General features: G+C 47.8%; 1 protein-coding gene across 5 annotated transcripts in view; it reads right to left on the bottom strand.

Annotated features, from left to right (window-relative positions):
- Window positions 1-5105: 5105 nt before the first annotated feature.
- Window positions 5106-13866, bottom strand: part of tcaim (T cell activation inhibitor, mitochondrial) — a 48615-nt gene continuing 39854 nt past the window's right edge. For 3 of the 5 annotated variants that reach the window (XM_041988174.1, XM_041988172.1, XM_041988175.1), the window contains exon 11: window positions 5106-7198. In XM_041988174.1, the coding sequence (XP_041844108.1) occupies window positions 6973-7198 (226 nt within the window). In that variant the 3' untranslated portion in view covers window positions 5106-6972. Of the gene's footprint in view, window positions 7199-11312; window positions 11423-13866 lie in introns of all 5 variants that reach the window. The other 2 variants (XR_006010799.1, XM_041988177.1) reach the window with 2 other exon arrangements.

Genomic DNA, 13866 nt, shown 5'->3' with positions numbered 1-13866 from the left:
TGCCTAAATGCTTGTTTATATGTGTGTGTGGTCTACACACACACCAGGTCTGATAGACCTGGACGTCAGAGCGGGGGCTTCCGATTGGCTCATGTTAAATCGCATGGACATCACGCTGCAGGTGAGTCTGGGGTTTCGTTAGTTTGTGCCTTTACATCTCCTCGCCTGCCTGTAAAGCAGAGATCCTCCTCAGGTCAGTATCTAGAAGCTGCGGGAGAGGAGGATGCAGATGGCTGCATCTCCATGGCAACTGTCACTTTTAAAGATGGTGGTGTTCAATCATGATGACGACAAATCATGGACCAGGGTTTCCCTTGCCTGGACGTGGGTCACCAGGGCCCCGCTTTGGAGCCAGGCCTGAATGTGGGGCACAGAGGCGAGCGCTTGGTGGCCAGGCCTTTGCCCATGGGGCCCAGTCGGGTTCAGCCCGAAAGGGTGACATGGGCCTCTCCTCCCGTGGGCTCACCACCTGCAGGAGGGGCCATAGGGGTCGGGTGCAGTGTGAGCTGGGCAGCTGCCAGAGGCGGGGACCCTGGCGGTCTGATCCTCGGCTGCACAAGCTACCTCTAGGGATGTGGAACGTCACCTCCCTGGAAGGAGCCTGAGCTGGTGCACGAGATTTACCGGTTCCAGCTAGATATAGTGCTACTCACCTCGACACATGACTTGGACTCTGGAACCACTGTCCTCAAGAGGGGCTGGACCCCCTTCCATTCTGGAGTTGCTCCAGGTGAGAAGCACCAAACACAAGAAACACAACACACAAACAACACCTGGGGGGCATGGCATGCGGTGCATGGCGGGCGGGGCCACTTAGGTGGCCCGGCTCGCGGCTCATTGCAGTCACTGCCCCTCAATTTTAATTGCACACAACACACACTACATAAACAGTCAGGAGCGGGGAGGGAGAGGGTATTGGGGACCTCTTACGCCCTGCTCCTCCTGTGGGTGGCTGGGGGCGGGCAGGGGCGGGGGTTGCCCCGGGGCAGGGTCCCGGGATGGCTGCGCTGGTGGGCTGCTGGCTCTATGGGGGTTGGGGCCCGCTGTCCGCTGGTCCGCCTGGGGTGTCCCCCACGGGGCATGGTGGGTGGGTTGTGTGTGGCGTGATTGTGTGGTGGTGAGCGATTGTGGGTGCGGCACGGGGGAGGGTGTGAGTGTGGGGTTATATGGGATGCAGGTTGAAGTAGATGGGGAGTGGGGGGAGGGGGCCGATAGCACCCTGGTTCCCGGGGTGTGCGGCTGGAACATTGGGGTGTGTGCTGGCCTGTTCCGGGTGGCTGTCTGGGGGGGCCTGGGCCTCCTGGGCATGTTGCGGGCCCTCTGCCTTTGGGGGGTGGGGCGGCCGCCTCTGGGCTCCTGGGGCCCTGGGCCCTTCGCTTGGGCTGCCCTGGGTGGGCCGGTCCCTGGTGGGGCCGGCGGCTGCTGATCTTGGCCCACTGGGGCCTGTGCCCCGGGACCGTGGGGGGCTCTTGCTGGGGCTCTCCTCTGCCGCCCTTCGGGTGGGGCTGGAGTCGTCTTTGTGGTGGGGTGGCATGGGTTGGTGCTCCGGGTCTGCTGCTGAGGGCCCGGCCCAGGCCCTGGTCTGCCTCTGGCCTCCATGGAGACGTGGTCGCATTTGCATGATCTCACTCATCACTCTTCATCACTGATCACTCCTTGTTTCTCATGCTCTGCATGCTGACACAGTCACTGAGTTGTCTAGTGGGTTTTTAATATTAAGCGATAATTATTAAAAAAAAAAAGAATAAAAAAAAAAAAAAAAAAAAATTTATTTTTCCTGTGAGTTAGTATCTGGTCGCTGTTATGTCTTTTTGATTTGATTTGGTTATTATTTAAAAACTCTTAATGACTGGCAGCCCTGTTTTTTTTTTTTTTGTTTTTTTTTGTTTTTGTTTTTGTTTTTTTTGTTTTTTCTGTGTGTGTGTTTCTGCTTTTGTAAAAGTTGTAGGAATTTTCTGGTGTGTTCATGTACAGGTGTAACAGTTTGTTGTCTGGTGATGGTGTGGATTGAAGGGTCGTTTCCTTCTGTCTGTGATCTTTTTGTCTCCTTTCTTCTTTCCCTTTTGCTCTTTTTACTATTTTCCATCTTTTTCTGTCCCCTCCGGTCAGGTCCAGCAAGATTACATAGATTCTGTGATTCAAAGTAAATAAATAAATAAATGAATCAGATTATCAAGAGGAGCCTTACCCATAGGCCTCCCCTTGGCAGAGCAAATTTGTTCAGCACGATACAGCAACCAGATTATCATTTTGCTGCTATGATGCTGGACAGGACAAGTTTAAAAAAAAAAAAAAAAAAAAAAAGAGAAGCACCAAGCAGGTGTGGGCATGCTAACTCCCCCCCCGACTTTACATTGGGGTTTACCCTGGTGGACGAAAGAGTAGCCTCCCTCCGTGTTTTGTTGCTGGACTTCTGTGCTTGTCATGGACTGTCCATAACGAACACCTTGTTCAGACATAAGAGTGTCCACATGTTCACTTGGCACCAGGACACTCTAGGCTGCAGTTCGATGATCAACTTCGTAGTCGTATCGTCGGACTTGCGGCCGCATGTCCTGGACACTCGGGTGAAGAGAGGGGCAGAGCTGTAAACTGATCACCACCTGGTGGTGAGTTGGCTCAGATGGTGGGGGAGGATTCCGGTCAGGTCTGGCAGACCCAAACGTGTTATGAGGGTCTGCTGGGAACGTCTGGCAGAGTCCCCTGTCAGAAAGAGTTTCAACTCCCATCTCTGGCAGAGCTTCAACCATGTCCCAGGTGAGGGGGGGGACATTGAGTCAGAATGGACTGTTCTGTGCCTCTATTGTTGAGGCAACCAACCGGAGCTGTGGCCGCAAGGTCGTCAGTGCCTGTCGTGGCGGTAACCCCCAAACTCGTTGGTGGACACCGGCAGGTAGGGCTTTTACTGATTGTCCTTTACTGTTAACCACAAGATCGTCATCCTCAGCATCAAGCATCTCTTTATTCGTGTTGGATACAAACTCAACAAGTCTGTGTTTATGCACTTCCTGTTGCTGGGATAATAAACCATATAAGCTGGACTATTCTTGTCTTATCCAACAAAAATGCCTTCCGTACATCTAGAGTCCAACTTCCCTCTGTGATGTTTATAGGCATAACATACTTTAGTGAGATTGTTACAGCACCTGCTCCTCACCACTGTAGCTGTCTGGGCAGCGTAGGTCCACAACATCTTTGGCAGCCCGCTCTCTATGAGCATACAGCGGCCGTATCAAACAAAGTCCTCTTGTTTCTCTCAGCTGTACCGTTTTGGTGTGGAGAATATGGGGATGATGTCTCATGCATAATACCGCTCCTACTCATTAGTGCTCGAGACTTCACCTGTGTACTCTGTCACATTGTCAGATCTCATGCATTTTATGTTACCGTAGGGAGTCATATCAGCTATAAACCTCTCAGTGGCTTGTACTGTCACTCTTATTCTTTAAAAAATACACAAATACAGCACTAGAATAACCATCTGTAAAAGACAGTGCATACCTATGTCCATCATGTGATATTGGGTCTATGGGACCTGCAAGATCGGTGTGCACCATCGGCGGCGCCAGACCCCATTTATACTTTTCCACAATAAATATTTATTATACATTAATTCAGATCATTCAGATGGGAAAAGATATATATTTCTGTCCCTGCACATCACCGTGCATGAGCAGCAGGTGAGGCAGTTATTCTTTTCTCATGTAACTTGGTATAGTTGTGGTCAAGGAGTTGCTGAATGCATGCAGTGACATTTCTCTGCATAGAATAATTTCTATCATGATGTTTTTCACTGTGATTAAAAAAAGCAATTAGGTGAGGATAAAATGTAATTTTTCCCTTTGGTTTTTCTCAGTTTGCTCAGCCACAATGTGTCTGACACTGGGACTATATTTTGTGAGGTATTAGTTATACATTGAGACCAAGATTATGTATGTTGACCTGACCAGAGGACCAGGGTGTGTTGTATGTATCTGACAATATGAAGCCACTTGGGACGCCTCATCCTGAACACAAAGGAAAACCTGATGATTACTTTAGAAATATACTACTTGCCTGTCGTGTGTAGCAGATGTTTTACTAAAGCAGCATCCGTCTCACTGAAAGCTCAACTCACCTGAAGTAGTTGGCAGCGTTTCCTCGTTTAAAACACCTCACACTTTAACTCCTTCTGCCACTGATATGGATTTAACTAGCCCTGACCCAGACAATTTCACGGTACATTTCTTCGAACGTTCTTTAGTAAGCATTTGGTAGAACGTGGTAGTGGCATCAGAGGCTTTCCATTGTTGCTGATGAAAAGGGGGCCTTGCAGAAAAAGTTGGGGAACCACTGATTAAATCAAACCAAGAATCAGCTTCCTTCCGTTCACTCATTCTCTATCAGATTGTAATATAATCTACAGAACTGCCTCCAAAACCTGGATGTTATCTCACACTGTTTTGTCACTGCTTCCCCCTTCTAACACCTTCTCTGATGCCTCTTGGCCAGCTTCTCATTGCAAATGAGTTAGTTCTCAACATAAGGTAGAAAAATCATCATTTTCATCTTTGAGCTGTTTGCAGGTGTTTTTATGAGACAGCTTCTCTGGATCAGAACCTCAGAGGAGGTTGCACACACATACCAAGAAGACATAAGATCCATTTTTATTAAATTATCACATTTATTCACCATCAGTTCACATTCAGAGAAAACCAGCTTAGCCCACCTCCAGCAGATTAATGATCCCAGTTTCTTTTAGAACCAAAGCAGGTCGGATCCTATTCAAACAGGGTCCTTGGTGAGTCCATGTTCAGGACTTTTACACTGCTTGGACTGAACACTCAAAATTCTGAATATTGACTTTATCGACAATTTTAACCTGTTCTGGAACCATTTTTTAGATCCGATGATTTGCACCCAAATCTATTTGCTGCGTGTACTAGCATCCAACCTAAAATGCGCTTTGCAAACAGCTCTTCATGGCCGAGTGTCATGGGGGGCATGGCTCAGCAAGGTAGAGCGGTCGTCTCGTAACCCAAGGGTTGTCGGTTCGATCCTCGGCCAAGTCGAGTTCATGTCGAGGTGTCCTTGGGCAAGACACCGAACCCCTACTTGCTCCTTATGGGTCGTGGTTGAGCGCCTTGCATGGCAGCTTCCACCATCAGTGTGTGAATGTGATGTATGATGTAAAGCACTTTGGGTATCGTTCCAGGTAAAGAAAAGTGCTGTATAAATACGGACCATTTACATCACACCCCATTCTTCCTCTGCACAACCGCAGCCAGTACACCCCCCCACTACTCCCTAGCCCCTCGCTTTCTATCTGGTCCACAACCTTATCAACAGCCACCACCACACCAGCACATGATGGACAATCTCTGGCCGGCTTCATTCATCCCATCATAACTACATTCAGGAAGACCAACAAATGGACCACCAGAATAAACCGGACTCTAAAATCTGTTCACTTACTGGAACAAAACTCCCCTCAAACCCTGGAACATGGCTTTTTAAACTGTGAGATCGCGTTTAAACGGCATGTTTACTAATGATCGGATTTTAGAGAACAGCCTAGACAGCATGTTTTAGTAAGTAAGTAAATGTTTACTTATACAGCACCTTTTTAAAAGAGATCATGGAGTCCACAGATCTCAGGCTGACAGGATGGAGCTCCAAAGGGAAGGTGCCTCTGCTGCGAAGGCTCTGTCATCCTTGGTTTTCAGTCGTGTTGGTTTAACAACCAGCAGATCTTGATCACTTGATCTCAGGGACCTGCTGGGCATGTAGGGCTGCAGAAGGTCTTTGATATAATCAGGTGCTTGGTCATGAAGGGCTCGATAAGTTAAAACCAGAATTTTAAAATGCACTCTGTAATAAATGGGAAGCCAGTGCAGCTGGATCAGTAATAACATGAGTGAATTTGGAGGATTTTTATCAGCCTTGCAGCAGCGTTAAGAACAACTTGGAATGTTGGAACTACAATAATCTAGTCTGGATGAGATGAAGGCATGGACGATCATCTCCATCTCAGATCATGAAACAACTGGACTCAGCTTGGCAACGTTTCTGAGATGATAAAAACAAGAGCGAACAAGTGATTTTATATGAGCATCTAAACACAGTGCAGGGTCAAGGGTTACACCAAGGTTCCTAACCGAGGGCTTAATGCATGAGGCAAATGGGCCGAGACTCTCGACTATCTCAGGGAAAAATCTGTCAGGGGCACAAACAAGGACCTCAGTTTTTACATCATTAAGTAGAAGAAAGTTGTCATTTATCCAGCTCCTCACAGCATCCAAACACCAAAGCAAGATCTGAAACTTAAAAACATCCTGAGGTTTAAAAGAAATAAAAAGCTGAATATCATCAGCATAACAATGATAAGAAATATCTTTAAAATATCCCATAATGTGCTGCAGAGGCAGCAAATATAAAATAAATAATAAAGGACCCAGAACAGATCCCTGTGGAACACCAAAATCAAGAGATGAAGACGAGGATTTGAACGTTGCTGCAGCCACAGAAACTAATCTCCCAGAGAGATGAGAGGAGAACCATTTAAGAGCAGATCCTGAAACCCCAACCCAGCATCTCAGCCTGTCCAGAAGGACATGACGATCTAAAAGCTGAGGTCAGGTCCAGTAACAACACAGACCTGCATCGCTCTGCATCAGGATGTCATTGGAGACTCTGAGCAGGGCTGTTTCAGTGGAGTGAGCCCTGCGAAAGCCAGGCTGATCCAGGATATGATGCGTCTCTAAAGCAGCTGCTTAGCAACATTGTTTTCTAAAATCGTAGAGATAAATGGCAAATGTGAAATAGGTCTGTAGCTGCTAAAAAGAGAGGGATTAAGTTTGGGTTTTTTAAGAGTGGATGAATGAAAATAAATCATGCCGTGGGTTTCCTTCCTTCTGAATCTTCATCAGTGCGAGGATGAAGATCTTCCCGTCTGAACTCCCTCCGACATCCGGTAGACCAGGTCCCCACAGTTCAGCTCTTCCAGTCCCAAGGGACACAGAGGTCCCCGTCCTGCATGACGGAGTAGAAGTGGGACACACAGAGGTGGAGGCCCTGCAGGAGGGGGGGGCGCTGCTCCATCAGCCGGGTGCAGCACTGGATCATGTGGGCGGAGCCGACGCTGGGGTCTTTGGACAGGCTGCTCAGAGACAGACTGTGGAGACAAGAACGCACCACCGAGTCCTCCTCCACCTGCAGCCTGCAAACACACACACAAACAGAGGGTTATTTATTAGAAGATGCTGGAAGCATGGTACCAGACCCAGGAACCAGTTCTGGTTCTGATGTGTGAGATCAGCTGATGGATTGGACCTGAAACACCCACCCACTCTGACCCTGTGATCTGCAGCCACATCCGAGTGTTTCAGGCGTAAGCTGCAGAAAACATCTGTTTAGGTTTTTCTATCTCTCCTCAGTCCGGTTCAGTCCAGTCCAGTCCAGTCTGGTCCAGTCCAGTGGTTATAAGAAAAACTGGCAAGAAACACTGTTGTTTTTAAGAAATAAAAACTAAAATAAAACAATAAATCATTGCATTGAAGACTGAAGTGGAGCCTGGTATCTGAAAGGCTCGTCTTGGCAGAGTAAATTTGTTCGGCCCAACACGGCAGCCAGACCAGGACAGGTCAAAGAGAAGCCGGTACCGACTCTCTGACAGATACGAGGTCCAGTAGAAGAGGTGGGCCTTCTCACTCAGACAGAAGCTGGTACCAGATGAAAGTATGATATGATGTAGAGGGGTGGCAGTGTGGAAGAAATTTTACTTATTATGCCTCATTGCTTCATTAAGGGTTCATTTATCCCATCATCTCTTTCATTATATATTCATTCATTTATTCACTGATTGTCACTATTTTACACTTTTTACATGGTACATTTTTACTCATCATGCTTTAATTCATTTTTAAGGTTTCTTCTCTTCATATAAGATGACCTTCATCTGGTCCTTCCTCAGACCCTCAGACTGGTTCTGGTAGAGACACTATGTGAGGTTGTTTTGACGCCAGCTCTTGGAGTTGTGTGTCCACCCAAGGTCTTCAGGGAGGATTCTTTCTACAGAAATGTAGAACTGTTGTTTTTCCTCTTGCCTCCCCAAAGTCTCTCCTGACTTCATGCGAGTCGGGACGACCACTCTCATTACTTTCAAGTAATTTGTCTGTGTTCATTTTCCTTTAATAAATTTTGTTATACTTTTACTCATTCCAGACTCTTGGTAATTCTTCTACAGCAGCAGCCATAAAACTTAGTAAATATCTGAGACTGGTTTCGTTTTCCTAACCAGAAAAACTCACCTACACGATCTAATCATTACTTTCCACTTTAATCTATTTCATTAACAAATAGTGTTAATATTTGTTAATGAAAATATCTCACAAATAGTCTATAAAAGGGTTAACCCTGGAAAAATTACTTTTCATTTGAATAAAACTAGCAAACACATTTGTTTAGGGCTGTCAAATGATTAAAATTGGAATCAGATTAATCACAGCTTACAAATTAATCATGATTAATCACCATTCTCAACTTTGCCTGAAATCTGCCCATTTTTACTGCATTGTTACAACAGAACGAGCTGATTATTACAAATATTTAGTGTTAACTGACCTTTTCTCGGGTAAACGAAAGGATTAGATTCGTGCCAAAAGAATCGAGAAAGACTTTCAGAATATCAAACAAAAATTAAGAAATTGAGAGAAAAAAAAAACTGTGAAAAAAGAAAGAAGTCTTTTCAAAAGTAAAACTTACTATCTGCAAGTCTTTTTCTTTTCTTGGTGTGACAGTAAATATTTGATCTTTTTATCTCTCTCCTTTGCGCTTCCTGACTTTTTGTTTGCACTTCTGGCACAAACCTCTCGGGTGGGCGGGTCTTCTGAGAAGTCATTTCCCATTGGTCAGTGATTTTTGGATTGACAGTTCAGTGACCCGGAACGTACACAGCGTTAGCTGACAGAGTCTCCAGGGCTAGTGGAGACAAAGACTACACAGTTCTAAGAATTTGATTGCAGATAGTAAGTTTTACTTTTGAAAAGACTTTTTTAACTAATGTTTTTCTCTCTCAATTTCTTAATTTTTGTTTCATATTCTGAAAGTCTTTCTCAATCCTTTTGGCACAAATCTAATCCCATAGTAAACATCAGATGTCCAATGGTCAGTAAATGCAGCATGTAATGTACATCTATCGGTGTGTCCCAGTTCAGGGTCTGCACACTTCAAAGTGTGGATTTGTCGGCTACATATGTCATCACGGTGCGTGAATATATGTTTATATATATATATATATATATATATATATATATCTCCATCCATCCATCCATTTTCTGCCGCTTATCCGGAGTTGGGTCGCGGGGGCAGCTGCCTAAGCAGGGAAACCCAGACTTCCCTCTCCCCGGCCACATTCACCAGCTCATCCGGAGGGATCCCGAGGTGTTCCCAGGCCAGTCGAGAGATGTAGTCCATCCAGCGTGTCCTGGGTCTTCCCCGGGGCCTCTTTCCGGTGGGACGTGCCCGGAACACCTCACCAGGGAGGCGTCCAGGAGGCATCCTAACCAGATGCCCGAGCCACCTCATCTGGCTCCTCTCGATGTGGAGGAGCAGCAGCTCTACTCTGAGCCCCTCCCAGATCACCGAGCTTCTCACCCTATCACTAAGGGAGAGCCCGACCACCCTGCGGAGAAAACTCATTTCGGCCGCTTGTATTCGCAATCTTGTTCTTTCGGTCACTACCCACAGCTCGTGACCATAGGTGAGGGTAGGAACGTAGATCGACCGGTAAATTGAGAGCTTTGCCTTTTGGCTCAGCTCCTTCTTCACCACAACAGACCGATGCAGAGTCCGCATCACTGCAGACGCCGCACCGATCCGCCTGTTGATCTCCCGCTCCATCCTTCCCTCACTTGTGAACAAGACCCCGAGATACGTGAACTCCTCCACTTGGGGCAGGACCCTATTGCAGACCCGGAGAAAGCACTCCACCCTTTTCAGGCTGAGGACCATGGTCTCGGACTTGGAGGTGCTGATTCTCATCCCAGCCGCTTCACACTCGGCTGCAAATCGCTCCAGTAAGAGCTGAAGATCACGGCTCGATGAAGCCAACAGAACCACATCATCCGCAAAGAGCAGAGACCCAATCCTGAGGCCACCAAACCGGATCCCCTCAACACCTCGGCTGCGCCTAGAAATTCTGTCCATAAAGGTTATGAACAGAATCGGTGACAGAGGTCAGCCTTGGCGGAGTCCAACCCGCACTGGACACGATTCTGATTTACTGCCGGCAATGCAGACCAAGCTCTGACACCGGTCGTACAGGGACCGGACAGCTCGTACAAGCGGGTCCGGCACTCCATACTCCCGGAGTACTCCCCACAGGAGTCCCCGGGGAACGCGGTCAAATGCCTTCTCCTCATCCACCCCCGGGACCTTGCCACCGAGGAGCTTTTTAAACACCTAAGTGACCTCAGCCCCAGAGATAGGAGAGCCAGCACCAGCTACCCCAGTCTCTGCTTCCTCATCGGAAGACGTGTTGGTGGGATTTAGAAGATCTTCGAAGTATTCCCTCCACCGCCTCACAACGTCCCGAGTCGAGGTCAGCAGCCCCCCTTCCCCACTGTACACAGTGTTGACGGAGCACTGCTTTCATCTCCTGAGCCGCCGGATGGTGGACCAGAATCTCCTCAAAGCTGTCCCCTGGTAGGGTCACCCATGGCAAACAGGTGTCTAGGGGAGGGACCAGACGAAGTGAGGCTCAAATCACCCCTATGATATATATTACATTAAAAACATGTTTGTTAAATGGTGACATTAAAATTCTGAAATATTTGATATTCATGGATTTTTAAGGGATTAATGAAGTGTGTACCGGAAAAACAACAGAGCCTCAGACCAGGTCTTTTTTTTTTCTTTACTCTCGGTGTCATCGATCAGTGTTAACGTCCACTGATCCTATGAATAATGTCATAATAATGTTTAAGTGATTCAACATCCTGTGTTGTTGCTATGGGAACTTCTTGTTGGCTAGGTAGGCTGTCCCATTTCACAAACGTTTCCCAAACACAACTCCAAAGTGTGTAGACTACAGAGGACACTGTAGCCTACGTAGTCTGCACACTTTGGAGACCAAGCAGCAACCTCTGCCTGTAAAATGTGAAGCCTATGCAGAAGTACAAATAAACTGCAGGTCCCCCTTCATCCACTAGGGGCTCCAAAACAGAGTAAATCCCCATAGACTCCCATGTTAAAAAGACCAACTTCACAGCAAAAATAAACATGTTTAAAGCCTGGTACAAAAATCCATTTTAGGATTAATAGGTCAAGTTTACCTTCATGACAACTTGGATTCAAACCATCATATCTCTGGTTTTATCTGGTTCATCAACGTGAAGTAGGAGCTGGGAGGCCGGACCTAAACCGACAGCAGCTCCACGTAAACCTGATTTATTACGCCTGATCCAATCAGAACACTGAAGAGGGAATAAACATTAGAAATACAAACTTTATTTTAACATCTGCTTGTTAAAGGATCCAAACAGCTCTTTTTACAAGATGGCGCCATCCTAGGCATCCTGTTGTACCAGCTCTGGGTATTTTCTTTCGATTTAGTATTTTTCTTATATTTTTAATTTATTTATTGTGCTTGTTGTTTGCTTTTTATTTCTTATTCTTCTGTAAGTACAAGTGTTTACACTTGTAAGGTACAAGTGCTTACAGAGCACAGGTGCTCTGGAAAACATCCTGCCTGGTCCCAGTGCCCCAAAGAGGACATCCTGCTGGAGGATTACAGGCCAGTGGTACTGACCTCTCACATCATGGTCATGGAGAAACGGGCTCACCTCAGACCGCTGGTGCGTCCATCGCAGTTTGTCTATCAGCTTCATGTTGGAGTTGATGGTGCAATCATCCACCTGCTGCAGAAGGCTTAGCCCTCCCTGGACAGACCGACATCTCAATCCGCATCATGTTCTTGGACTTTTCCAGCGCCTTCAACACCATTCAGCCCAGACTGCCGAAGGCCAGCCTGGAGAACATGCGGGTGAGCACTCCCCTCATTGCTTGGGTCCAGGACTATCTGGCAGGCAGACCACAGTTTGTGAGATTACGGGGCTGTTACTGGTCGACTCATCAGTAACCCCCAGGGTTCTGTGCTGCCTCCTTCCTCTTCATCACATACACGTCAGACTTCATGTTCTGCACGGAGTCGTCATCTATAGAAACTCTCTGATGACTCGGCCATTGTGGGGTGTGTGGAGGGAGGGAGGCTGAGTACAGGGACCTAGTAGACCGCTTTGTGAAGTGGTGCGGGTAGAACCACCTGGAAGTAACACGGGACAATAAGTTGGGCTGGGGAAGGTGGTTGCCCTGGGGCCGGGTCCCGAGGTGGCTGCGCTGGTGGGCTGCTGGCTCTGTGGGTGTTGGGTCAAGGGGGGGTGCTTGGGGCTCGCTGTCCTCTGGTCCGCCTGGTGTGTCCCCCACGGGGCATGGTGGGTGGGTTGTGTGTGGCGTGACTGTGTGGCGGTGAGTGATTGTGGGTGCGGCGTGGGGGAGGGTGTGAGTGTGGGGTTATATAGGGTGCGGATTGGAGTAGGTGGGGAGTGGGCTGATAGCACCCTGGTTCCCCGGGTGTGCGGCTGGAACATTGGGGTGTGTGCTGGCCTGTTCCGGGTGGCTGTCTGGGGGGGCCTGGTCCTCCTAGGCATGTTGCGGCCCCTCTGCCTTTGGGGGGTGGGGCAGCCGCCTCTGGGCTCCTGGGGCCCTGGGCCCTTCGCTTGGGCTGCCCTGGGTGGCCGGTCCCTGGCGGGGCCGGCAGCTGCTGATCGGGACCGTGGGGGACTCTTGCTGGGGCTCTCCTCTGCCGCCCTTCTGGTGGGGCTGGAGTCGTCTTTGTGATGGGGTGGCTTGGGTTGGTGCTCCGGATCTGCTGCTGAGGGCCCGGCCCAGGCCCTGGTCTGCCTCTGGCCTCTGTGGAGGCGTGGTCGCATTTGCATGATCTCACTCATCACTCTTTATCACTGATCACTCCTTGTTTCTGTATGCTGACACAGTCACTGAGTTGTCCAGTGGGTTTTAATAGGAAGCGATAATTATTTATTTTATTTTTCCTGTGAGTTAGTATCTGGTCGCTGTTATGTCTTTGATTTGGTTATTATTTGAAAACTCTTAATAACTAGTTTTTTCTGTGTGTGTGTTTGTTTCTGCTTTTGTAAAACTTTCTGGTGTGTTCATGTACAGGTGTAACAGTTTGTTGTCTGGTGATGGTGTGGATTGTAGGGTCGTTTCCTTCTGTCTGTGATCTTTTTGTCTCCTTTCTTCTTTCCCTTTTGCTCTTTTTACTATTTTCCATCTTTTTCTGTCCCCTCCGGTCAGGTCCAGCAAGATTACATAGATTCTGTGATTCAAAGTAAATAAATAAATAAATGAATCAGATTATCAAGAGGAGCCTTACCCATAGGCCTCCCCTTGGCAGAGCAAATTTGTTCAGCATGATACAGCAACCAGATTATCATTTTGCTGCTATGATGCTGGACAGGACAGGTTAAAAAAAAAACAAAAAAAAAAAAAACAAGAAGGACAGAGCCGGTTTTACTTCCTGAGGAGCTCATGTCGTTTCATGTCTGCAACCAGATGCTGCAGATGTTTTATCTAGCTGTTGTGGCGAGCATCTTCTCTGCTGCGGTGTCCTGAGGTGCAGGCATCGAGGTCAAGGACGCCAGCAGACTGGACAAGCTGATCTGGAAGGATCAGTCTGTTGCTGAATGTAAACTGATCACCATGGAGGAGGCGGTGGAGGAGAGGCTGCTGACAAAGCTGCTGGCAGTCATGGACGATCCCTCTCACCCCCTCCACACACCATTGGACAAGCTCAAGAGCAGCTTCAGA

The sequence above is a fragment of the Melanotaenia boesemani genome, chromosome 6, assembly GCF_017639745.1.
Source record: "Melanotaenia boesemani isolate fMelBoe1 chromosome 6, fMelBoe1.pri, whole genome shotgun sequence".
Taxonomy (NCBI): Eukaryota; Metazoa; Chordata; class Actinopteri; order Atheriniformes; family Melanotaeniidae; genus Melanotaenia; species Melanotaenia boesemani.
The sequence above is the reverse complement of the archived record's forward strand: the minus strand, read 5'-3'. Positions and strand labels throughout refer to the sequence as shown.